This window comes from Salmo salar, chromosome 09 (genome assembly GCF_965601325.2).
Source record: "Salmo salar chromosome 09, fSalSal1, whole genome shotgun sequence".
NCBI classification, from domain to species: domain Eukaryota; kingdom Metazoa; phylum Chordata; class Actinopteri; order Salmoniformes; family Salmonidae; genus Salmo; species Salmo salar.
Window position 1 is genome coordinate 122,646,604 of NC_138299.1, and position 27,931 is coordinate 122,674,534.

At 42.4% G+C, this 27,931-nt stretch overlaps 1 protein-coding gene across 1 annotated transcript; it reads left to right on the forward strand.

Annotated features, from left to right (window-relative positions):
• Positions 1-284: 284 nt before the first annotated feature.
• Positions 285-3,331, forward strand: sb:cb81 (mRNA decay activator protein ZFP36L1). The gene is made up of 2 exons (XM_014214155.3): positions 285-446; positions 826-3,331. The coding sequence occupies exons 1-2, from the start codon at positions 393-395 to the stop codon at positions 1,972-1,974; spliced, it is 1,203 nt and encodes a 400-aa protein (XP_014069630.2). The 5' UTR covers positions 285-392; the 3' UTR covers positions 1,975-3,331.
• Positions 3,332-27,931: the final 24,600 nt, after the last annotated feature.

Sequence of the window (27,931 nt, forward strand, 5' to 3'; positions counted from 1 at the left end):
ATCAATTTATTTATACAAACATAACTAACCCCACTAACAGACCGCTAGTACAAATCTGTGGCTTTTTGGAATTAGGTTTAAACTATGAGTTATAGGCTATAGGAGACGTATATGTTCAACTACGACATGTTTGTTTCATGTTTCCGTATTAGAATATCAAAGTGAATGGGGGGGGAAGAGAAGCCTACTACTACAACTCAAGAGGAGTCCCCTCCACGCAAGACACGCCCTGTCACCAAAATGTGGGTGGAGCTAGGCCTCCTCAACTATTTATTGGGATTCCAACAGATGGCTGAGAAACTTCAGAAGCGCTTGATTAGAGCGTCTTCCTGCACCAACACAGAACACATTCTACTGTGAAGTGGGATAACCTGACTGAGGCATAAAGCACAATGCCATCCGACTTCCTAACGCCGTTTTTGGAACTGGAGGATGAGTTCTGCAAGGTAAGAACAAGTTTAAAAAAAAAAGTGTATTAATACATTAGGCTATATAGGATACGTCTGAAAGTTATACTGTGGATTTCAAATGGTAAATAATCCATGACTAAATTGTATCATTTTAACTTGGATTTATATGTGCATTTTTTTTATCAGTTTTGCCTAAAAAGAAAAGGCTTCAAACTTTATCATTAACGTGCGTAACGGTATCCATCTGTCATTCATTCCTTGCCAAACCAAGCGCATTATAGTCAACTTTCGGGCTATTGTGTTTGCTTGCAGTTTACAGTTTATTTGGTTCATCATATATTTACATTTTATTATCTTGTACATGGCTTGAATCCCCGGTCTTGGAATGTGACTTCATTCCTCTCTTGTGTGATAGAATTTCCGTGGTCTGAACATGCCAGATGGCGCACCAGCCACCACGCAGATGCAGCGCATCGTGGGATTTCAGCGCAGACACTCACTATGCCCAGTCACCCTGCCCAACTCAAAGTTCAACAGCAGCATTGTGGACCCAATCGGCGAGCCAGCCTGCTGGGCTCTTACTAACACTGCTAACCAGCAGTGGAGCCTGAAACATCAGCAACAGTTGCCCCGCTCCTCTCTCAACAACATCCCATTCCGTGTAGACCGTTCGATCAGCATGATAGAGGGCCATGTTGGCAGCTTCGGGTCCAGCGAGCAGCAGCTCCCCACCACCCCTCCTCTGATGCCCCCACCCGGCCTAAGTATCAGCACCTGCTCCCTGTCATCTCCAAAGTCCCTCGCCCCCTCCCCTCCCATCTCCACCCGGTACAAAACCGAAATGTGCCGCACTTACGAGGAGAGTGGCACCTGCAAATACGGAGCCAAGTGTCAGTTTGCCCACGGCATGGATGAGCAGCGTGGCTTGAGCAGGCACCCAAAGTACAAAACCGAACCATGCCGCACGTTCCACACCATTGGCTTTTGCCCCTATGGCGCGCGATGCCACTTCATCCATAACGCGGACGAGCAGCTCGGGCCCGATGGAGGAACGCCACCTCAGCGACTAAAGATAAGAGAACGCCCACAGCTGCTGCGTCACAGCATCAGTTTCGCTGGTTTCTCCTCTCCCCAAGCACTGACCGGATTCCATCCCGTTCCAGAGCCCATGCTGTTCTCTAGGGCTTCCTCGGTATCATCCCCGCCCTCCACAGGTAGTCCAGAACTGCTGTCCCCATTGTTTCCAGAACCTGCTACACTGAAGCACAACTATCCGTTCTCGTCTGACTGCGGAAACGACCAGATTAATAACAACCCTCACTTTTATACTATCACTGACTCTAAGTGCCAAACTGTCTGTGCGCAAAAGTCAGCCGCACAGAACTCTCACCGCAATGCCTTCTCATTCACCGGACTGCCTGCCATGCAGCGGTGTGCTTCACCTGACTCTCTCTCCGACCAGGAAGGCTATACCAGCTCCAGTAGCCTGAGTGGTTGTGAGTCCCCTGGACTTGAGGGCAGACGTCTCCCCATCTTTAGCCGCCTCTCTGTCTCAGATGACTGACCTTTAACCGTATATTACTGTCTCATCCTAGCAGTAGTTCTGCCCAATGTTTTAAAGCTATAGCCGACATATTTAAAACAATATATCATAACGTCCATGTATACTGTTGTATACCCGTTTTAGCTACTATGGGTGGCTCAACTTGCTTTACAGTATCCGTGATGTCTTTGTTGAGAGAGTTCTGTTGAGGAATTTCTGTACCCATTTCAAAAAAAAAAAGAAAAAAAAGCATGCAGGTAATGATCATTTTGAGCTCGGTATAAGGACAAAACTATTGTCTACACGTGTGCGTTTTACAACTTCAATGGTTCTTCTTATAGCCTTGCCCTTTTAGTGTGTAACCAAAGCTGAACATAGTACCTTGTCTTGTAGGCAGAGTAAATGTTGAAACGTATCCTAAAATGTAGCTAGGCCTACTGTAAACAAAATGTAGCCTTTAGTAAAGGCAACTAATTGACAGTATTATCAAGTAGTCTAACCATAGGGCTTTTTGGAGATTTATTTATTTTGTATGTTTTGCAGAGTTTGTTTACGATTGTGTTATACATTTGTATATGATGCAGAAGAACATGCTTTACTCTTCGCTTTGTTTGAGCTATCACGTAGCTTTAGAACTTTGAATTGCTTGAGTGTAGACTCTGCCAGGACCATGTCCACCAGCATCTCCTTATGCCAGTGAAAGCAATACTTGTGTTACAAGTTACCTTGTTCAATCAGTAAATACACGTATTGCTCTCACCGGTCATAATAAGTCATATGTTCTTACCCAACAAGTGCATTACAGCATTTAGTTTGGGTTCAACGTTTCAACATTCAAGTTCAAGTTCCTGATGCATTCATCCAGTTTTGCTTACTCAGCGAGACATGATTCTCATACACATGTGACTGTTTATATCATATTGTAAACATGATTTGTGGGGTTTCATGAGCTAATAACATAGGCAAGCAATGTTGCCACAGTGACAATGTATGAGTAATATGCGTTATGTCAACATGTTGGTCTCTTGCACACTAACTGTTATTAGACAAAGTGGCATGAATTACTATGTGTATTTCATCTTACAAGGAACTTGTCTTTTGTGAGCCAAGAGTGTTTTTTTTTGTAGCTCATTTGCAGCAAGAAAGGACTGTGATTGTCTTTACTTTTAGCCTTAACTGTGATGGAAAACAAACAAGACTTTGCATTTGTTAAATTAAAACTTATTTATTTTGTTTTTCAAAGCAAAAATGATACTTTCGGGTTTTGTTGGTTTCTATATAATTTAAGTGTATTGTTTACATTCTATGGGATATGAATCCCTGTCTCTATCTTAATATATTTTTACCTGTTTGGTTCAAAATAAAACTCTGTTGGAAATCACTGTCTCACTGACTTGTTTCACTTAGAGGCACACTGCACTGCACTGTTATGCAATAAAGTGATATTATTACTCATCTGAGAAAAAGTGACAATAACATACGAAAACTCGTTTTATAATTATGTACGCTTTCTAAGAGGGGAAAATAGTAGGATTAAATGTTTGTAATGGAGATTGAACAAGAATGGCTCTCTGCACAAAATGAGAACATGATACAAAAATTATATTTTATTTGGACACTCACAAAGACAGAAGGGAACAGAAGTTGGGTTTTATGTGTGTATTGTTTGGCTTTGTTTTGGCATTCTGGTGTTAGTAGACAGAACATCCCACTGCTGAATAATCCCAGACAATAGCGATTGGCCATTCTATTGAGAAATTGGGGTGGAGGGGGTTACTGCAAGACATGAAAAGGCATGGGGCTTTTGTGAGACTGCTCTCTCTTTCTTACTAACATCTGTATGCTAATGCTAGCCCATGGAAATGGACTGAAGCAGGGGAGGGAGATTTGCAAGTCCATTGAGGAGTCATAGGTCCAGGGAGCAGATTTATTGGGGACTACGAGAAGGGGGAGGGGGTTGGAGGCTTTCAGTTGAATTGTTTACCACGAGGAGGAGGTGTAGCAGAGATGGGTGTGTGCATTTGTCTGAGAGTTATAAGCAAAGATAATTTAGGCAATACTTGAGACATTGAAGAGAGTATCTGAAAAAACACTGCAAAATGTCCCACCTGTAATCCATAAGAGGATTCTAATGCACTGTCTTCAACAATACACCTTGTGATAATATACATTATAAATATATGGACCTAGACCTATACATACATGTATTCACATTATTTGATAGCCCTTTGACCTACTTGCATATGGATCACTATGGAAGTGATGTAGTTACCAATAGTTCTGGTAGTATATGACATAATCAAAGTGATGTTGTTTAGCATATAGGAGGCTAATGTTGAAGTGCAATTTGCTCATTCCACAACCCCCTGGTTTATTGCAGAGGTGCTGCCCTCTAGTGGCGAAGATAATTAAGCGTTTACATTCATAAATTAGTAAGATTTCCACTGTATGCAATGTTTAGGGATTCCTTATTGATGATTTAAACTTACATTGATACGTTTATTCAAGTCATAATTGCAATATATTAAGGGTCTCTATTGATCTATTTCACCATCACCCTAACAAGGCACTCCAAAAAGTGTGATCCTTACCACATACGCAACATAGCCTTTGTCACCTTATATTTGCTAAATTATTTGTGAAACGGGGGCTGGAGAGGAGGCAGAGAGGGGGCATAATATTGTCCTGGCGGCATATCAATTCAAAACAGACTGACTGCACAGAGGTGTCTGGGGTGAAGGTTTTCCGTTGGGGACTAGTGTGTATGTGTATGGGGGGAGGTATCTGAGTTCCATCAGCCAGGACTAGATATTGGGCACATCCATCCTTGTGCAAAGGGGCACACCGCTCCAACGGTTGCAACTGTATGCGCAAGCACATGGCAAGTCAGATTTTTTCAGTGTAACAATATACCCATAGCACCTACAGTACAATAAAACATTTCAAAATTCATATCTCTCTAAGAAACGTTGAAACAATCCAAACATGACAATTTGATTCACACAGTAAGATACATTTGGTGGATTTCATCTGTCTTCCCACAACCAATATGTCCACGCTCTCAACTTGTTCGTGCTCTCAACTTGTCCATGCTTTGTCATCATCAACAGGGCAGCAGGTAGCCTACTGGTTAGAGCGTTGGGCCAATAACCGAAAGGTTGCTAGATCTAATCCCCGAGCTGATAATGTAAAAATCTGTCGTTCTGAACAAAGCAGTTATCCCACTGTTCCTAGGCCGTCGTTGTAAATAAGAATTTGTTCTTAACTGACTTGCCTAGTTAAATAAAGGTTACATTTTTCCACTACGCTAATAGCTCTGACCCAATGAGAATGTGGGGGGGTGCACTAATGATATTTCAGGTGGGGCCAATGCCACCCCTGCCACCCCTATGACAACACCCCTGGAGCTAAAAGCCTATTATTCAAGCATGTCATTACAATAACAAAGAGAAGGACAACAAAACATATTTCGTTCAACCGTGAGAGCTCAAGGAAGGGATGAAGCAACAATAGGGAGAGAAGAAGTGATAGGCACGACGTGTGGGAAAGCACTATGAAAGGTAATGTGTCAGACTACTAATTATAAAAAGAATAATTTAAAATGTCATTCAAATTGACTAGCCTATAATCGTAACTTTGTAGGCTGCATGTCCTGCACAGATCAATGAACCAGCAGCATCACGTTCTCTTCCATCTTCATTGATTAAAAGGGGTGCTTAATTCCAGTATACATAATAAAGTATAATATAATAGTGCACAGTAACACATTCCACACTCAAAGAAGAAGATTACTAGAAAGTGTTCATTTATTTACCCAAGAGAGCATACATCCATGGGCTTTTCTGTTTTTCTGTCGCGCTTCATGTATGGTATAGCTTATCATATGTATTGGATAACGACACAATAATTTGGGCTTTTTAAAGCTTGGGATCATAAAATGTCTTTGATGTAAGGCTTATCGGGCTCAAGTAGCATCAGGCTTGAATTTTCAGCCCGATCATAGCTCAAAAAAAGGACATATTTAAGAGTACATATAACAGTACACGAGCTGCATTTTTGTTTGTTTGAGGTTTTTTTCTATTAGCATTTACTCGGATATATCCATAATAATGATGTTGACACGCGATTTCACCTGGCTCAGAAAAAGTCAAAAGTGAAACAAATCTTCTGAGGTCGGCCAGGCAGACAGCGAGGCTTATATTAACTCCCACTGTACCAAACTAAATTCTATACTAGAAGCAAGGGGAAATAATGTGCGAGTTGAAATTGTGTGTGTTGCAGTGATTTACTGTTTATTGAACTGTTAGCAGGTATAGTGTGCCTGTGACGACCAATGCAGCACGGCTTGGAACGCTGCTCATCCAATCAGCATCCAGGATCTAAACAACCAATTTTAAAATACTAGTTGCGACAGGGAGACACATGCAGAACATAAGCATACAGCACCGAACACACAGCACCAAAGGAAGTCACAACATCAGCTGCTACAGAACCACCCAGTGTCACAGATACATTATCAGTGTGCCTGTCTGGCATCAAACTTTAACCATAACATGTCAAAGGTAGGAACATCACTACTTAGTTACAACAGATGATTTTTCACTAACAAGTATAAATTAAAATGGTAAATGTGGTACTCTGTTATTGGGACTGCTGTAGACATTACACCTCAGGACAACAACAACAACAACAAGCTGGCACTTAACAAACTGTACGAGGCTATATAGAAGCAGGAAACCATGCACCCGGAGGCTGCTTGTCTTGTTGCCGGCGATTTCAATTCTGCGTCACTAAGACACGGGATTCCCAACTTCTATTAACACATCTCCTTCGCCACTGGGGGCGATAGAGTCATAGACCACTATTAATGAACCCACAAGCAAGCATACAAGACCCTCCCTCGTCCCACCTTCGGATAATCAGATAATGTCTCTATACTCCTGCTTACTGTATACAAACAGAAGCTCAAACAGGAAGTGCCCATGATGCGCTCTGTAGAGAAATAGTCCTTCTAATCAGAGGCTATGTTGCAGGACTGCTTTGCTAGCACAGGACTCTGCCAATATCATCGACGAGCTAACCACCTCCATCTCGGGCAATGAAGGTTCGCTGCTTCCCAATCAAAATCCCTGGATTAACACTGAGGTATGTAATAAACTAAATGACAAAGCTACTGCACACAGGACTAACGCAGCCATCCCGAGGCTATGGCTGAGGACACAAATGCGTATTTGAAGTCCCGCTATGACCTCCTCAGAGTCATCAAACCGGCAAAATAAAAATATAGGAACAAGTTGGAATCCTATTACACCGGCTCCAACGCTTGTCGCATGTGGCAGGGGCTACAGTCCATTATGGATTACAAAGGTAGGCCTAGGCATAATCTATCCAACGATGCCTCTCTATAAGATGAGATCAATGCATTTTATGCACGTTTCGACAAAAACAACACAGAACCGTGCACGAGGGCCCCCGCCATCTCAGAGGACTCTCAGAGGCCGACGTCAACACTCGCAAGGCCATGGGCCAGACGATATTCCATGGAGGGGTCTCAGAGAATGCGTAGAACAGGTGGCAGGCATATTCACAGTCATTTTCAACCTCTCCTTGTCTCAGTCTACACCATAGTTTTCTCCAAGCTCGTCACCAAGCTCGGGATCCTGGGACTGAACACCTCCCTCTGCAACTGGATCCTGGACTTCCTGACTGGCCGACCCCAGGTGGTGAGACTAGACAACAACACCTTTACCACGCTGTCCCTAAAAAAGGGGGCCCCCCAGCACAGTGTTCTTAGCCCCCTCCTGTACTCCCTGTTGACTCACGACTCAAGTGTACTGACAACACAACGGTGGTAGGCCTGATCACCAACGGCGATGAGAAAGCTTACAGGCAGGATGTCAGAAAACTGGTAGTGTGGTGCCATGACAACAACCTCTCCCTCAACGTCAGCAACACCAAGGAGCTGATCATGGAGTACAGGAAAGATGGGGATGGGGATGGGGGGGGGGTCAAGAGCTTCATGTTCCTCTATGTCCACATCAATGAGTGCTTAACATGGTCCTCTCACACCCAAACAGTTGTGAAGATGGCACAGCAATGCCTCTTCTCCCTTAAGAGGCTGAAACGATTTGGCATGGCCCCTCAGATCCTAAGGAACTTTTACAGCTGCAGCATTAAGAGCATCCTGACTGGTTGTTTCACCGTCTGGTATGGTAACTGCACCGCCCACAACTGGAAGGCTCTAAAGATGATAGTGCAGATGGCCAAGCGCATCACTGGGGGCGAGCTCCCAGCCATTACGTACATGCCAGGCGGTGTCCGAGACATGGACTGTTCTCCGTTCTCCCGTCCGGCAGTAGGAACCGGTACATCTTTACCCACTAAGACACAACCTACGCTGCTACTAAAAGTATTATTGATTAGATGTATTACTCCATTACACTGCTGTCCATTGATTATTGATTGCCATTACCATTTGTATTTATCTATTTATCCTGCTACTGGTCACTATTACTCCTGTTTACATGTATATATTACCATTAGTACTTTCCCATAAGTATTATATCAGGAAACGTCTATACCCCATTACAACAGGAAAGTATACTGCTACTGTCGCGGTAAATGGGAGCGTTACAGGTTATTTTCCCATTACATACAGTGCATTGGGAAACTATTCAGAACCCTTCCATTTTTCCACATTTTGTTACGTTACAGCCTTGTTCTAAAATGGATTCAATTGTATTTTCTCCATAATGACAAGGCAAAAACAGTCACATTTACATAAGTATTCAGACCCTTTACTCAGTACTTTGTTGAAGCACCTTTGGCAGCGATTACAGCCTTGAGTCTTCTTGGGTATGAGCTTGGCACACCTGTAATTGGGTGCAGATCCTCTCAAGATCTGTCAGGTTGGATGGGGAGCGACGCTACACAGCTATTTTCAGGTCTCTCCAGAGATGTTCGATGGGGTTCAAGTCAGGCCTCTGGATGGGCCAGTCAATGACATTCAGAGACTTGTCCCGAAGCCACTTCTGCATTGTCTTGGCTATGTGCTTAGCGTCATTGCCCTGTTGGAAGGTGAACCTTTGCCCCCAGTCTGAGGTCCTGGGCGCTCTGGAGCAGGTTTTCATCAAGGATCTTTCTGTACTTTGCTCTGTTCATCTGTCCCTCGATCCTGACTAGTCTCCCAGTCCCTCCCATCGAAAAACATCCCAACAGCATGATGCTGCCACAACCATGATTCACCGTCGGGATGGTGCCAGGTTTCCTTCAGATGTGACGCTTGGCATTCAGGCCAAAGATTTCAATCTTGGTTTCATCAGACCAGAGAATCTTGTTTCTTATGGTCTGAGAGTCCTTTAGGTGTCTTTTGGCAAACTCCAAGCAGGCTGTCATGTGCCTTTTACTAAGGAGTGGCTTGCATCTGGCCACTCTACCATAAAGGCCTGATTGGTGAAGTGCTGCAGAGATGGTTGTCCTTCTGGAAGGTTCTCCCATCTCCACAGAGAAACTCTGGAGCTCTGTCAGAGTGACCATCTGGTTCTTCGTCACCTCCCTTACCAAGGCCCTTCTCCCCCAATGGCTCAGTTTGGCCAGGCGGCCAGCTCTAGGAAGTGTCTTTGTGGTTCCAAACTTCTTCCATGTAAGAATGATGGAGACCACTGTGTTCTTGGGGACCTTCAATGATGCAGAAATGTTTTGGTACCCCCCAAAGTCTGTGCCTCCACACAATCCTCTCTCTGAGCTCTACGGACAATTCCTTTGACCTCATGGCTTGGTTTTTGCTCTGGCATGCACTGTTAACCTCTATGGGCTAGGTGGGACGCTAGCGTGCCACCCGTGGTGCACTCCATCAACAGCAGGTGCATTTCAAGAGCGGCAAATTTGAATCCAAATAAATGTCAAAATTCAAATTTTTCAAAAATACAACTATTTTACACCATTTGAAAGATAAACATCTCCTTAATCTAACCACGTTTTACGATTTCAAAAAGGTTTTACGGCGAAAGCATAAATTTAGAGTATGTTAGGACAGTACATTTACAAGAGTTGTGTGTAATGTTTTGTCAAGTCAAAGACAGGGTCACCAAAACCATAAAACCAGCTAAAATGATGCACTAACCTTTTACAATCTCCATCAGATGACACTCCTAGGACATTATGTTAGACAATGCATGCATTTTTAGTTCTATCAAGTTCATATTTATATCCAAAAACAGCGTTTTACTATGGCATTGATGTTGAGGAAATCGTTTCCCTCCAATAACCGGCAGTCAAGTCAGCGTCAGAAATTAAATAATTAAAATTAGAAAACATTGGTAAAATATTATATTGTCATTTAAAGAATTATAGATTTACATCTCTTGAACGCAATCAACTTGCCAGATTTAAAAATAACCTTACTGGGAAATCACACTTTGCAATAATCTGAGCACTGCGCCCAGAAAAATACGCGTTGCGATACAGACTAGACGTCATGTTGGGGAGATCTAAAATCGAAAATACTATGTAAATAATCCATTACCTTTGATTCTCTTCATCAGATGTCACTTCCAGGTATCACAGGTCCATAACGAATGTAGTTTTGTTCAAAAAAGCTCATCATTTATGTCCAAAAATCTCCGTCTTGTTAGCACATGATCTAAGCCAGCCGGACTTCTCGTCATGAACGAGGGGAAAAAATATATTTACGTTCGTTCAAACATGTCAAACGTTGTATAGCATAAATCATTAGGGCCTTTTTTAACCAGAACATGAATAATATTCAAGGTGGACGAATGCATACTCTTTTATAACGTATTGGAACGAGGGTACCCAACATGAACTCGCGCGCCAGGTGTCTAATGGGACATCATCGTTCCATGGCTCTTGTTCGGTCAGATCTCCCTCCAGAAGACTCAAAACACCTTGTAAAGGCTGGTGACATCTAGTGGAAGCAATAGGAAGTGCCAAAATATTCCTCAGCCCCTGTGTTTTTCAATGGGATAGGTTTAAAGTCAATACAACACATCAGGTATCCACTTCCTGTCAGAAAATGTCTCAGGGTTTTGCCTGCCAAATGAGTTCTGTTATACTCACAGACACCATTCAAACAGTTTTAGAAACTTTAGAGTGTTTTCTATCCATATATAATAAGTATATGCATATTCTAGTTACTGGGTAGGATTAGTAACCAGATTAAATCGGGTACATTTTTTTTATCCAGACGTGCAAATGCTGCCCCCTAGCCCTAACAGGTTAACTGTGGGACCTTATATAGATAGACAGGTGTATGCCTTTCCAAATCATGTCCAATCAATTGAATTTACTACAGGTGGACACCAGTCAAGTTGTAGAAACATCTCAAGGATGATGAATGGAAACAGAATGCACATGAGCACAATTACGAGTCTCATAGCAAAGGGTCTGAATACTTATGTAAATACGTTTTTTTTAAATGTATTTTTAATACATTTGCAAACATTTCTAAAAACCTGTTTTCACTTCGTCAATATGGAGTATTGTGTGTAGATTGATGAGGATTTTTTATTTATTTAATTCATTTTAGAATACGGCTGTAATGTAAAAAGATGTGGAAAAAGTGAAGGGATCTGAATACTTTCCGAATGCACTGTATCTGTATCATGCAAATATATGTTTTAATGGCTTAGTGGTGCTATAAAAGACATGGCTCAAATAAAGACAAATATCATTTTTACAGAATTAAAGGATGTTGTTACAACAAGGAAATGGAAGTACTATCATCTGATCAGCAGGTACTCTATAATGTTACAGGATTTTGACTGCCTTGACATCAGTGTTAATTTCATCAACAATAACTATGACAAAAAATATTCACCAACAACCAATTTTTTTGTGATGAAAACGAATGATGACACCAAGACGAGATGCTTTGAAAAAAATGATAACCTCACCAAATTAGTTTTTATTTTAGTTGAACAAAATGTGATGAGACGAGAATTCCACGTGAGACTAATGGACATTCTATTTGACATGAAGCTCCTTTTCATCTGTTTAGTCCAATATATATATATATATATATATATATGTACTTTAGTGCGAAATTGCAAATCAATCCCAGAACAATAGCAAAGGACATTGTGAAGATTCTGGAGGAAACAGGTACAAAAGTATCGATATTCACAGTAAAACGAGTCCTATATCGACAAAACCTGAAAGGCCGCTCAGCAAGGAAGAAGCCACAGTCTACGGTTTGCAATTGCACATGGGAACAAAGATTGTACTTTTTGGAGAAATGTCCTCTGGTCTGATGAAATAAAAATAGAACTGTTTGGCCATAATGACCATCGTTATGTTTGGAGGAAAAAGGGGGATGCTTGCAAGCGGAAGAACACCATCCCAACCGTGAAGCACGGGGGTGGCAGCATCATGTTGTGGGGGTGCTCTGCTGCAGGAGGGACTGGTGCACTTCACAAAATAGATCGCATCATGAGGAAAGAAAATGATGTGGATATATTGAAGCAACGTCTCAAGACATCAGTCAGGAAGTTAAAGCTTGGTCACAAATGGGTCTTCCAAATGGACAATGACACCAAGCATACTTCCAAAGTTGTGGCAAATTGGCTTAAGGACAACAAAGTCAAGGTATTGGAGTGACCATCACAAAGCCGTGACCTCAATCCCATAGAAAATGTGTGGGCAGAACTGAAAAAGCGTGTGCAAGCAAGGAGACCTTTAAACCTGATTCAGTTACACCAGCTCTGTCAGGAGGAATGGGCCAAAATTCACCCAACTTATTGTGGGAAGCTTGTGGAAGGCTACCCGAAAAGTTTGACCCAAGTTAAACAATGTAAAGGCAATGCTACCAAATACTAATTGAGTATATGTAAACTTCTGACCCACTGGGAATGTGATGAAAGAAATAAAAGCTGAAATAAATCATTCTCTACTATTGTTCTGACATTTCACATTCTTAAAATAAAGTGGTGATCCTAACTGACCTAAGACAGGGAATTTGTACTAGGATGAAATGTCAGGAATTGTGAAAAATTGAGTTTAATTAAATGTATTTGGCTAAGGTGTATGTAAACTTCCGACTTCAACTGTAGGTACGGATACCCCCAATGGACATCCTACTACATCTTCCTCTCTCCAATGAACAAGAATTCAACATGCGTAACCACTGAAGCATAACTGAAATGCAATTTGGAAACCAGTATTATTCTCTAACATTCTACTTAAATTAAATTGGCATTGAATTGCACAGTCTGAACATTAACTTAGGTACAGTCTCTTTTTGCTGGGTATGGTCCCCAACAGTATGTATTCTCTTCAAGTAACATAGTCTTTCAGCCACTCTGGTGGCTTCACATCCCTTTTTGGGTGAGCTTGTGGCTCTGTGAGCCTTCTCTCTCCTCCCATTCTTTTTGTGCATTGTCTGTGGCCTCAGTCTGTGTGGCTGATCTGAAAGAGCTCTGAGGTGTGTTTTGTTCCTCCGTACCTACTCTGAGCCTGTGTCCACCACATAGGAGCGTGAGGCATCCACTTTCCTCAGCACTATTGCTGGTGTCTTTGAGTTTGTAATCCACACACGTTGACCTTCTGCCAGCTCTGGTCTCTCCGTAGCACGGTGTCTCCGATTAAAGTCTCCAGTTTGCGTTTCTTTCAGCCGTTTGTCCCTCTCAGAGAAGGCCTTCCTGTTAGGCCATCGGGTTTAAGCTGAGCCGGCGAGACAGGCAATGGGGAGCGCAGCCTTCTGCCCATCAGGAGCTTGGCAGGCGACGGCCCATGATACAGTGGTGTAACTCTGTAAGCTAACAGAGCCCTGTATGGATCCTTGTTTTTTTTCAACAGTCCCTTGACTGTTTTCACAGCTCTCTCTGCCTTACCATTACTCTGTACTGTACTCTGTACTGGTCACATGTGTGAAGTCATATTCTGTGGCAAAAGCAGAAAAGGAGCTCGCGGAGAACTGGGGAGCGTTATCTGTAACCAGGACCTTAGCAACCCCTTGCCTGGAAAAATGTACTTTAATCCGTTGATAACACCAGCTGATGTGGTTATGAGTGTTTTGCTATTTCAATGTATCTTGAATAGTAATCTACCACTAGCAGATAAGAGTCATTTTTCCAAAATAACTTATCTGCCCCTACCTTTTGCCATGGACATTTTGGCAGCTCCTTTGCCATCATTGACTCCGGATGAGAAGGTTGATATTATGTACACACCTTACACTGGGCCACCAGCTTGGCAATCTGAGAACTCAGACCAAGCCACCACACTGACTGTTGAGCCCTCAGTCTGCATTTGGTTATCCGCATGTGTCCATCATGCACTCTGTCTAGCATTTCTGGTTGTAGAGTCTCTGGGATAACTATCTGCTGTCCTTTCATGAGAAGGTCTCCATTACAGTGGAAGTCACTTTGGTGCATCCAATAGGGCTTCAGCAGCTGAGGCAGTTCCTCCTGCCTGGGCCATCCCTTTTTGCACTGCTGCGCTATCTGTCGGCAGATGGGGTCTCGTTGTTGCTCCTCTGCAATCTGCTGCAGTTTGGTCTGAGATGCAGGTAGGCTGTCCCTTATTGCATTAATGGACACCTGTACCTCACCCTCTAGACATTGCTCCTCCTCTGATAATGGACATTTAATTGGGGGATGGGCATATCTGTGATGACGCTGATCTTCTCCGCTGCACTGATTTTGTGTCCCAAGAACAAGACCTCTGACTGAGGAAAAGTGCATTTTTCATTGAGTGTCAGGCCAGTCTCCTGGAGTCTGGTCAGAACTGCTGTGAGCCTTACATCATGTTCTGCTATGTCCCATCCGAACACAAGCACGTCGTCCGCGTGGACTATGACGCCACTCAGCCCGTCCAACAGCTGGGACATGCGTCTTTGGAAATGCTCAGTACCAGAAGCGATTCCAAATGGCAAAACGTTAAAACAGTACCAGCCAAGCAGTGTTATAAACGTTGTGAGCGCCCTACTCTCTGGTGACAGCGGTATCTGCCAGAAACCTGAGCGGGCATCCAGCTTTCTGAAGACTTATGAGCCATCCAACTGAGCCAGTGACTCCTCCACTGATGGTAAGATGTGTATCTCTCTGCAGAGTACCCCATTCAAGTTAGTCATGTCCACACAGATCTTTATGTCCCCATTGGCTTTTGGGACAACCACCATACCTGCACACCAATCAGTGGGACTCTCTATTTTAGACACCACCCCAATTTCTTCCATCCTCCCCAACTCTTCCTTTACTCTGGCCAATAAAAGGATAGGCACATGGCAGGTGGTGGTAAGGTCATAGGGGACAGCATCCTCTGTCATGTGGATTTTGTAGTCACCTTCTATCCTTCCTAGGCCAGAAAACACTTTAGGGAATTTATTTTTGAAAACCTCACCCGGGTCCTCCAGTTCGCTCACTCTCTCAATGCTTCAATTGCTGGCAGCCCCAGCAACAGTCTGGCCAGAGAGTCAATGACGAAGACAGGCTGGATGGAACTTTTTTCTTTACTCTCCAGTTTAATCACCAACTGCCCTACCACTGGAAATATCTTATTACTGGGTCGATACAGTTTTTGTTTGTAGAGAGCAAAGGGCCATCTCTACTATAGCTATACAGCCTATTTGGGATTGCTGTCACTGCTGCCCCAGTGTCTAGTTTAAAGAGTTTAATATCTGAGTGCCAGCCAGCATTGTTTTCCTTTACTTCTCCCAGAAAGATGCTGTCCTGCTGTGCGTCCTCTGAGACCTCATGCATTTGCTGTAATCGACAGACAGCTGAAAAGTGTCCTCTCCTTGACATTTCCTGCATTCCGCATCCTTTGCCGGCCAATCTTTCCAAATGTGGAAAGGGAATTTCCCACATTTGCGACAAACACTTGAACTAGCTACTGGTGCTGTCTGTGATTGTTTGCTCCATGTCTGTCTCTGTTACTCATTTATTTCCTCACTCTCTTCGCTCTGCAAGGAGCTGCTGCTGCCTTTTTACTGTCTCACTCTGCCTAACCTGGTTTACAGCTTTGGAAAAGGTAAGCTGGGAATCCAACTGTAACTTTTCAGAAAGTGATATATTTCTTAACCCTACTACAATCAGATAAAACTGTCGGTGGTTTCACCCTGCTCCTGTTTGCGCACATTAAACCTAGCTCTCTCAAGTATAATGTTGTGTCTCCCTACAAAACAGTCTTTAACGGCACTGTAGTTAAGTTTCTCTTCCTCGGTCAACGGTGAAGCATTTAATATATCCTCAGCTTCATCACCCATAGAGTAGATCAGTGTATTAATAACTTGAAATGCCTCATTTTTCACATTTAAGCCTGATGCTACTCTGTACCTTACAAAGAACCTGATCCAGGGGACTAATGCAAAATCCCTCAGCACTAGCCACTGGCCTGTCCATGTTTACGCGAAAGCCAGTTGAAGTTTCTTCCTCTTGCAACATGTTGCTTAGCAGTAACTTAGTCCTTGCTCGTTAGCTAGCACAATAATGATCTGCGCTGTTTTATCTCCAACACTGTGCCCTGCCTGCTTTGAAACAGACTGAATGTGTGATTTACTTGGTACGTCCTTCACGTTTATGTGATTATTGAAACCACTTCTGACTCCATGTAGTATTCTCTAAAATAAGGAGGCAAGACAACGAGGTTCTAGCTTCAGCATGTTTACAAACCTAGTCTGCGCATGTCATATATAGATATGGATACCCCCAAGGGACATCCTACTACAGCTAAATACTGTACCGTGTTATAACCTGTCATAATATGGTGATAACACTATCCTGACCCATATATTTACACCTGTTGTGACATACTGTTTATTGCAGTATGTTATGACTGGTTAGGACACGTACATAAGACTGTCAAAACCCACAGTTATTCAAATATGTTTTTTCCCTGCCAAGAAGTTTCCTTTTGTTTGAAAATCTGTTTCTTAAGTCCTTTGTTGTTGTTGTTACAATTAATTCTTTACGGTCATGTTTTTTTTTCTCACCCTGTGTTAAATAACTTGCAGAAATACACTTTATGACACTGTCATGAAGCATTATGACCATCGTGTGTCAATTTACTTGGACTAAGAAAATGCACTTTATGACTCTGTCGAGAAGCATTATGATAAGCATCCTATGTCACTTTACATGGACTAAGAAAATACACTTCATGACACTGTCAAGAAGCATTATGAGAGTCATAATCATATAAGCCAGCAGTGGTGGAAAAGGTAGTCAATTTTCATACTTGAGTATAAGTATAGATAAAAACACCAATAAAAAAATGGCTCAAGTAAAATTAAAAGTCACCCAGCAAAATACTACTTTAATAAAAGTCTAAAAAATATCTGGTTTTACATGTACATAAGTACAGTGGTGGAAAAAGTACAATATTTTCATACTTTAGTAAAAGTACAATGTAAATGCTATACATCAAATTCCTCATATTAAGCAAACCAGACGACACAATTTATATACTGTTTTTAAATATTTTTTTTATGAACAGACATGGGAACATTCCAACACTCATCATTTACAAAGCCAGTATTTGTGTTTATTGAGTCTGCCAGATCAGAGGCAGTACATATGACAACACGTTATAATCATAGGTGTGTGAATTGGACCATAACTCTGTCCTGCCTGAGCATTCAAAATGTAACAAGTTCTTTTTGGTGTCAGGGAAGATATATGGGAGTAAAAAGTACATATTTTCTTTAGGAATGTAGTGATGTTAAAGTTGTCAAAAATATAAATAGTAAAGTAAAGATACCCCAAAAAACGGTAGTACCCTAAAGTACTTTTACCTCAGTACTTTACACCACTGTAAGCCACATAGGCCTATCACGTACATGCCCTTATGTCAATCATCAGTCAAAAAGAGAGTGTCCTGTCCTGCTCCTGAAATCTGCTCCTGTATTCATCCCAGTCATCAGCGAGAAAGCATTCGGGTAGGTGCATGTCTGACATCAATGTGTGCGCAATTAATTTAATATGGTCAATTTCAGAAAATGTTTTATAACGTAAACAAACTGTTGACCAGTAGTCTATGGTTTAATTGGATGTTTGCTTTGTGTGCTAGGTTTTGGGGTTTTGGCACTCTTATGTAGGTGTCATAACCAGACATAAATTAACACAATATACCTCACAACAGGTCTAAGTATATGTGTCATGACAGTGTTACGACCATATTATGACAGGTTATGACAAGTTATGTCACCTGAAATGACATATTATGATATGGTTATGACTGTGTCATAATGTGTTATGATGCTGGGTGTCAAGTAAAGTGTTACCAAATTCCTTTCTCTCAAAAAGGTAGGGGTCAACATTATTGGCACTTTCAAAACCTTTCAATACCTCACATCGCGAGGATGATAGCACTGAGCCTTTATTCTAACAAAAAATGATGAGTGGGAGAACACATTGAGAGGGATCTTAGACCATTCCTACATACAGAATCCTTCCAGATCCTTGCTATCCTTCCAGTGGAAGCTAAAGACAACCATAGCATCAAAGATCCACCACCATATTTTTTTTACAGACCAGTATCCCTTCTTTCTTTTCTCTCCAAAACTCTTGAACGTGCCGTCCTTGGCCAGCTCTCCTGCTATTTCTCTCAGAATGACCTTCTTGATCCTAATCAGTCAGGTTTCAAGACTGGGCATTCAACTGAGACTGCTCTTCTCTGTGTCACGGAGGCTCTCCGCACTGCTAAAGCTAACTCTCTCTCCTCTGCTCTCATCCTTCTAGACCTATCTGCTGCCTTTGATACTGTGAACCATCAGATCCTCCTCTCCACCCTCTCCGAGTTGGGCATCTCCGGCGCGGCCCACGCTTGGATTGCGTCCTACCTGACAGGTCGCTCCTACCAGGTGGCGTGGCGAGAATCTGTCTCCGCACCATGCGCTCTCACCACTGGTGTCCCCCAGGGCTCTGTTCTAGGCCCTCTCCTATTCTCGCTATACACCAAGTCACTTGGCTCTGTCATATCCTCACATGGTCTCTCCTATCATTGCTATGCAGACGACACACAATTAATCTTCTCCTTTCCCCCTTCTGATAACCAGGCGGCGAATCGCATCTCTGCATGTCTGTCAGACATATCAGTGTGGATGACGGATCACCACCTCAAGCTGAACCTCGGCAAGACGGAGCTGCTCTTCCTCCCGGGGAAGGACTGCCCGTTCCATGATCTCACCATCACGGTTGACAACTCCCTTGTGTCCTCCTCCCAGAGTGCTAAGAACCTTGGCGTGATCCTGGACAACACCCTGTCGTTCTCCACTAACATCAAGGCGGTGACCCGATCCTGTAGGTTCATGCTCTACAACATTCGCAGAGTACGACCCTGCCTCACACAGGAAGCGGCGCAGGTCCTAATCCAGGCACTTGTCATCTCCCGTCTGGATTACTGCAACTCGCTGTTGGCTGGGCTCCCTGCCTGTGCCATTAAACCCCTACAACTCATCCAGAACGCCGCAGCCCATCTGGTGTTCAACCTTCCCAAGTTCTCTCACGTCACCCCGCTCCTCCGCTCTCTCCACTGGCTTCCAGTTGAAGCTCGCATCCGCTACAAGACCATGGTGATTGCCTACGGAGCTGTGAAGGGAACGGCACCTCCATACCTTCAGGCTCTGATCAGGCCCTACACCCAAACAAGGGCACTGCGTTCATCCACCTCTGGCCTGCTGGCCCCCCTACCTCTGAGGAAGCACAGTTCCCGCTCAGCCCAGTCAAAACTGTTCGCTGCTCTGACACCCCAATGGTGGAACAAGCTCCCTCACGACGTCAGGACAGCGGAGTCAATCACCAACCTTCCGGAGACACCTGAAACCCCATCTCTTTAAGGAATACCTAGGATAGGATAAAGTAATCCTTCTAACCCCCCCCCCCCCCTTAAAAGATTTAGATGCACTATTGTAAAGTGGTTGTTCCACTGGATATTATAAGGTGAATGCACCAATTTGTAAGTCGCTCTGGATAAGAGCGTCTGCTAAATGACTTAAATGTAAATGTAAATATTTTATAGTAGGCATGAGGTTCTTTTCTGCTCATGCATTCTCATTGACACCAAACCCACCATCATGTCATCTAAAAAAATTGTAAACAACTGGAGTTTGCTAAACAGCATTGGCACTTGGATTGGAACTGGTGCTTTGGTCAGATGACATGAAAATAGAGCTCCTTGGCCACGCACACCAGTGGTGGGTTTGGCATCAACATAACAAAGCATGAGCAGAGAAGAACCCCATACCTACTGTAAAATATGGTGGTGGATCTATGATGTTATGGGGCTATTTTACTTCCACTGGTTCTGTGGCCTTTGTTAAAGATCCACTGAACACGGCAATTGGCACGTGTGTTTTTCTGTTGCTAATGGAGGTGTGTTTCCTGACCGATTTCACGTTTGGTTAATGATGTTTGTCCCCCATGAGACACTATAGACGAGGAACCATATTTCACTTCCTCAAAATCTCCAGAATTAATCTAAGATAACTCAAGAAATCTGTAAATAATTTTTACGTTTTTGCCAAGGATGTTTTAGTTGTGCAATTTTACATTTAACTAGGGTGTTTGGTGCAGCATTTCTCAAGTTAAAAAGAAGAGTGACTTGTTGTTTTATGCTGTTGGGCAGGTCTGGACATTGGTGGTTCCATTCTTCTTCCATTTAAGAATGATGGAGGCCACTGTGTTCCCTTCCCCAGATCTGTGCCTCGACACAATCCTGTCTCGGAGCTCTACGGACAATTCCTTTGACCTCATGGCTTGGTTTTTGTCCTGACATGCACTGTCAACTGTGGGCCCTTATATAGACAGGTCTGTGCCTTTTCAAATCATGTCTAATCAATTGAATTTACCACAGGTGGACTCCAATCAAGTTGTAGAAACATCAATGGATGATCAATGGAAACAGGATGCACCTGAGCTCAATTTCGAGTCTCATAGCAAAGGGTCTGAGTACTTTTGTAAATAAGGTATTTATTTTTATTTTTATATATATTTTTTGCAGAAATGTCTAAAAACCTGTTTTCACTTTGTCATTATGGGCTATTGTGTGTAGATTGATGAGGACATTTTTATTTATTTAATACATTTAAGAATAAGACTGTAACATAACAACAAGTGGAAAAAAAGGAAGGGGTCTGAATATTTTACAAATGCACTTTAACATGCATTTGACCATTATCGCCAGCCGAAAATAGAGCCCACAGTGTCAATTCAGCTTGAATAACAAATTGCCTTGCATGTTTCCACTTTCCAGACTAAAACTCAATGATGACTGATATATGATAGGATTCACCCATTTCACTTAATCCCAGCACAGATGAACTCACTAATCCAGGATTTAATTAATCAAGGGAGTGTCTGAACAGTGAAAATAAAAAAGATTATCAACTTTTATCAGTGAGAATGGAGCATTGATAACAGAATCGGATGATATGCGTTAATTGGAGAGGAGTTGGATGTGTGTGAGGCAGAAATGGAGGAGTGGGCCTGGTACAACACTACAACACTAGCTCTTCCTTACAGGGGTCAAACATGGACCTTGGCCAAAGATTGATAGGTCAGCAAATATTTAATACTACTTGCATGCTTTGCTGAAACTGTGCACTAAATAACCAAATAAGCTTTCGATTGCAGTTATGTACTATATAAAAAAAGGATTGTATTTCATTTTTTATAAACAATACAAACCATACACATACAAACAACATCATACAAACATCAACTACATCACACATGCCCAGACCCACTAGCTCAAACCCCATCTCCAGCCCCTGCATCACTCTCCGCCTCATGGCCTCAAACTGCACCATTTTGTTTCACTCCATCACCCAAGCACCTAACTTTTTTGACCTTTCCATTGCGTTAATGTCTGAGGATTGGTTGAGTGTGTAAAGCTGTCATCAAGGCAAAGGGTGGCTACTTTGAAGAATGTAAAATATAAAATATATTTTGATTTATTTTACACTTTTTTGGTTACTACATGATTCCATATGTTTTCTTTCATAGTGTTGATGTATTCACTATTATTCTACAATGTATAAAATTGTAAAAATAAAGAAAAACCTTTGAATGAGTAGGTGTGTCCAAACTTTTGAATGGGACTGTATATATACATATTTGTTGTTTGTAGTCACTTATTAAGCATCCTTGTCTAAATATTTGATATTTTTTGTGGTCCACTTAAACAATTCCTGTAGATCATGGGTTATTATTTGTATTTTTCCTTTTGTCATTATTTCATTTTTTTTCTACGTTAATTGCATATCCTGAGATTTTAGAGTATTCTGAAAATATAAGTGCATTGAGATTTCAATTATGGTCAGCTATATCAGGAGACAATCTGTAAATAAGTTAGGTTTATGTTTATGTTTACCAATACCTGTTATGGTTGGGTCCTGTCTAATTATTTCTGCAAGCGGTTCAACTGCTAGTGCAAACACCTAGGGCAGAGCGAAGGAGGAGGTTTTAATAGTAACTATGTGGGCCATACCATGATACAGTATGTGCCAATGCATTCATTCACAATTGTAGTAAAGTGTGTGTTGCTTCTCAAGGCAGGCACATGAACAGATCTTTCCCTTTTGCCCTCCTATGATAAAAGTGCCCCTTTGATTGGTTGCATTTTTTAAAAACAAATGACTTTTACTTGTATTTTTAGTCTTCTTTCTCTCTTGTAACTTTAAGAGCAACAAATTGTCTATAAAACAAGTTCATTTTTCATGAACTCATTCATCTTGAAAAAAGTCCACTCCTCCGCCCTTTTGCCGGGTTCTAACAAAGAAGTACTTTGAACATCTGCGGTTGAAAGCTACCTGGAATTTAAGAAAGCACAGTGAAATGTTTATTTTTATTTCACCTTTATTTAATCAGGAAGACTAGTTGAGAACAAGTTCTCATTTACAACTGCGACCTGGAAATCATTGCGACGCTTCTGACGTCATTGATCACGTGACAATGTTACTTTGAAACGAGCATCGGTACATTGTATCGTATCAGTAGTGCTTTGAAAACAGCATCGGAGCTCTGGTATCAATCGTCCCATCACTACAAGAGCGGGAAGTGTTTTTCTTACGAGACTACCATGGCCCCTCTCTGTGGCTATTCGCAGTAGTTTGTCTAAATGTTCAGGTGATTTGTTACCTGGTAATTGGTTAACACCACAAAGCTTTTTTTCACAGTAGCAAAACTTAAAGGTCAATTATTTATATTAGGAGATATTGTATCATTGACAAAGACCAAAAACTAAATTCCCTTACATTGATGTCAGTTTTCCATGTTGATTCAACTTTATCACAATTATTTTGGCGATTGAAATTATGTGGAAACAACGTTGATTCAACCAGTTTTTGCCCAGTGAGATTTGACCAAACAGGTTTGGTGCCTTTTATTTGACTGCCCCGAATGATTTAACAGAGGAGTGTTGAATTCAATACTTGAATAGATAATTATACCTAGCCTTTTTAAAGTAGAATTAAGCCAATACAAAATTGAATATTCGTCTCGTTGTTAGAACTGCCCTTTTCTTCCTTTTAACATCAGTACCGTATATATATATATATATATATTTGAACGTAGGCTGATACGGAATAGTAGCCTACATGATAAATTGTTTTTATCCTTTGAATTCGTTTTGACCACAAGCTAATTAGTTTTGACCACAAGCGGCCCAGCGGGTTTTTAAATAACTATTGAGATCAGTTATGGCCCAGTTATTGCCTAGCCTAGGGCAATATGTAGCCCAATAATGGACTAAAGGAGCCTAACTTTACTCCTTATAGTCCAAGGACCTTACAAGTTATGTTTAGAGGCGAATACTCCCATCTAAACGTGAATCGATTCTCAATTGCGGTACTGTTCTAGAAACATAAAGCCCTCTTACTTTCATATGACATCAAAATATTTTACAAATTCAACACATTGTTTCCACGTTATTTCAACCCAAAAAATAAATGTGATTGAGTTGAATCATCATGGAAAACTGACGTCAATGTAAGGGAATTTAGTCTTTTTTTCACCCAACTTTTAACATAAATCAAAATGTTGGTTGATTTCACATTGAATTCACGTTAGTTGACTACTCAACCAATGTAAATCAAAATGTTGTATACTTAGTGTATATCAGTAGTTGAACTGACACATGTGCCCAGTGGGATGGTCCCGACTACAGTATTTTTCAGTGATAACACGTTTTTGGTGTCTGTCTTCCGGAGACACAGAAAGGTAGCTAATTAGCACAGGTTCGCCTCTGTCTTCCATCTGTTTTCCGTATACAAGCGCTGTAACATGCCTTGTGGGAAACCTAACCCTTATGATAGTGTTGTGCCATAATAAAACTTGCACCTTCTTTTTCTCTAACAGAGCAATGCTGGAAATTACATCCACCTCCACAGCACAGCTTACCTCAGTGGCCCATGACTTACAATGAAACTAAGTAGACCTGGCACTGTGAAATTCTATGTAATTTTGTGTTCCTTTAGCTCCCTGTGAAACAGCTGGTGTACTTAGAGACACAAAATGGAATTTAGAAATTGACCACAAGGCTGCCGATGCGAAAGATAAAAATAGAAATACAACTGCTGGAATATCAGTTAAAGGTGGGTGAGGTGCCCACAGGTGGAGGATTTTACTTGTTTGAACAACATTTAAAAAAAGTAATTACTGTACTGCATTTGTATTTGCAGGAAATAAAGAAGACTTCATAAAAAGAAAGGCATGTTGTCTTTATTTGACACTGGGGAGGTGACGGGTCAATCAGAAATGATGGTATATTGTGTCTGACTGCTCTTCCTTCTCGTGCATCAGCGGGGTGGTCAGGATCGTTATCAGGATCGTTCACTGTTTGAGTAGAACATTGTTCTCCTCTAATTGTGGCAATGTTGTGGAGAATCACATATGCCACAATAATGTCACATGCCCTGAGCCTAAGAAGGCACTGGAACCAGGCCTTGAGGATCCCAATGGTCATCTCTACCCTGGCTCGTGTCCTGCAGTGAGCCAAGTTATAACATTGCTGCGAGCCGGGCTCAGGAGCAGGGTAAGGGGTCAGCAAATAGGGCTGGCAGGGGTACCCTCTGTCACCGAGCAGGTGACCATCGAACTCTCCTATGATAATACGGATACAGTTTACATTTTCAGTTGCAAAAGGAGCAAATTAATATACATCCTATTATAATCAATATAACTCACCACGGGCAAGTCTAGCACTGTGTAAACTCTCCAAAAATGTGGCAGCCATGTACAGACCCAGGCCACTTTGCTTCCACGTTGCTGATGTGGTAATATATTATGATCTTCACAGTGCAGAACAGTAACTAGCTGTATTGTGAAGTATCTTTCATTTGGAATGCTAAAGGCTACTACACTGCTCAAAAAAATAAAGGGAACACTTAAACAACACAATGTAACTCCAAGTCAATCACACTTCTGTGAAATTAAACTGTCCACTTAGGAAGCAACACTGATTGACAATAAATTTCACATGCTGTTGTGCAAATGGAATAGACAACAGGTGGAAATTATAGGCAATTAGCAAGACACCCCCAATAAAGGAGTGGTTCTGCAGGTGGTGACCACAGACCACTTCTCAGTTCCTATGCTTCCTGGCTGATGTTTTGGTCACTTTTGAATGCTGGTGGTGCTTTCACTCTAGTGGTAGCATGAGACGGAGTCTACAACCCACACAAGTGGCTCAGGGAAGTGCAGCTCATCCAGGATGGCACACTCAATGCGAGCTGTGGCAAGAAGGTTTGCTGTGTCTGTCAGCGTAGTGTCCAGAGCATGGAGGCGCTACCAGGAGACAGGCCAGTACATCAGGAGACGTGGAGGAGGCCGTAGGAGGGCAACAACCTAGCAGCAGGACCGCTACCTCCGCCTTTGTGCAAGGAGGAGCAGGAGGAGCACTGCCAGAGCCCTGCAAAATGACCTCCAGCAGGCCACAAATGTGCATGTGTCTGCTCAAACGGTCAGAAACAGACTCCATGAGGGTGGTATGAGGGCCCGACGTCCACAGGTGGGGGTTGTGCTTACAGCCCAACACCGTGCAGGACGTTTGGCATTTGCCAGAGAACACCAAGATTGGCAAATTCGCCACTGGCACCCTGTGCTCTTCACAGATGAAAGCAGGTTCACACTGAGCACATGTGACAGACGTGACAGAGTCTGGAGACGCCGTGGAGAACGTTCTGCTGCCTGCAACATCCTCCAACATGACCGGTTTGGCGGTGGGTCAGTCATGGTGTGGGGTGGCATTTCTTTGGGGGGCCGCACAGCCTTCCATGTGCTCGCCAGAGGTAGCCTGACTGCCATTAGGTACCGAGATGAGATCCTCAGACCCCTTGTGAGACCATATGCTGGTGCGGTTGGCCCTGGGTTCCTCCTAATGCAAGACAATGCTAGACCTCATGTGGCTGGAGTGTGTCAGCAGTTCCTGCAAGAGGAAGGCATTGATGCTATGGACTGGCCCGCCCGTTCCCCAGACCTGAATCCAATTGAGCACATCTGGGACATCATGTCTCGCTCCATCCACCAACGCCACGTTGCACCACAGACTGTCCAGGAGTTGGCGGATGCTTTAGTCCAGGTCTGGGAGGAGATCCCTCAGGAGACCATCCGCCACCTCATCAGGAGCATGCCCAGGCGTTGTAGGGAGGTCATACAGGCACGTGGAGGCCACACACACTACTGAGCCTCATTTTGACTTGTTTTAAGGACATTACATCAAAGTTGGATCAGCCTGTAGTGTGGTTTTCCACTTTAATTTTGAGTGTGACTCCAAATCCAGACCTCCATGGGTTGATAAATTGGATTTCCATTGATTATTTTTGTGTGATTTTGTTGTCAGCACATTCAACTATGTAAAGAAAAAAGTATTTAATAAGATTATTTCATTCATTCAGATCTAGGATGCGTTATTTTAGTGTTCCCTTTATTTTTTGAGCAGTGTATTTTGGCCTACTGTCACAAATATTGAAGCTGTGTTGAAGAGACCAAACTGCATGCGGAATGTGGATACTCATCTTTTAATATAATTAAGTAAAGTATACACAGAAAACAATAAACACTCACGACATGCTACTTACGAACAAAACAAATAGCAGTGTTAACTCAACAACCCCAAGTGACAAACATACTCCTAATTATATGACTCCCAATCAGGAAAAACGATCACCAGCTGTCCCTGATCGGGAGCCACACAGACCCACATAGAAATACAACACCCAGAACACACATCCACAGACATACTCTGCCACGTCCTGACCAAAACGACACAACAACACCCTCTGCTGGTCAGGACGTGACACCTGCAGTACCTGCTGTGGAAAGACTTCCTATTTACATAATCTCCTTCATTTACTGAAGGAGCTATTATAGGAATATGAGTGCCATCTATGCAGCCAATCACACCTGGAAACCCATACTAAATAATTGCTTAGACTGATACCTTCAACTCCGTGGAATTCTTCTTTGAGTCTTGTGGGTCTGTGACTTCGGAACACCACAAGTGTACAGTAAACGTTTCAGTACAAGAGTCACGTTTCTGACAGCCCAACAGACGGTTGACTTGGAAATAAACTCAGCAAAAAAAGAAACGTCCCTTTTTCAGGACCCTGTCTTTCAAAAATAATTTGTAAAAATCCAAATAACTTCACAGATCTTCATTGTAAAGGGTTTAAACAGTTTCCCAACAATTAATGAACATGCACCTGTGGAATGGTCATTAAGACACTAAAGGCTTACAGACGGTAGGCAATTAAGGTCACAGTTATAAAAACTTAGGACACTAAAGAGGCCTTTCTACTGATTCTGGAAAAACACCAAAAGAAAGATGTCCAGGGTCTCTGCTCATCTGCGTGAACGTGCCTTGGGCATGCTGCAAGGAAGCATGAAGACTGCAGATGTGGCCAGGTCAATAAATTGTAATGTCCGTACTGTGAGATGCCTAAGACAGCGCTACAGGATGGACAGCTGATGGTCCTCGCAGTGGCAGACCACGTGTAATAACACCTGCACAGGATCGGTACAGG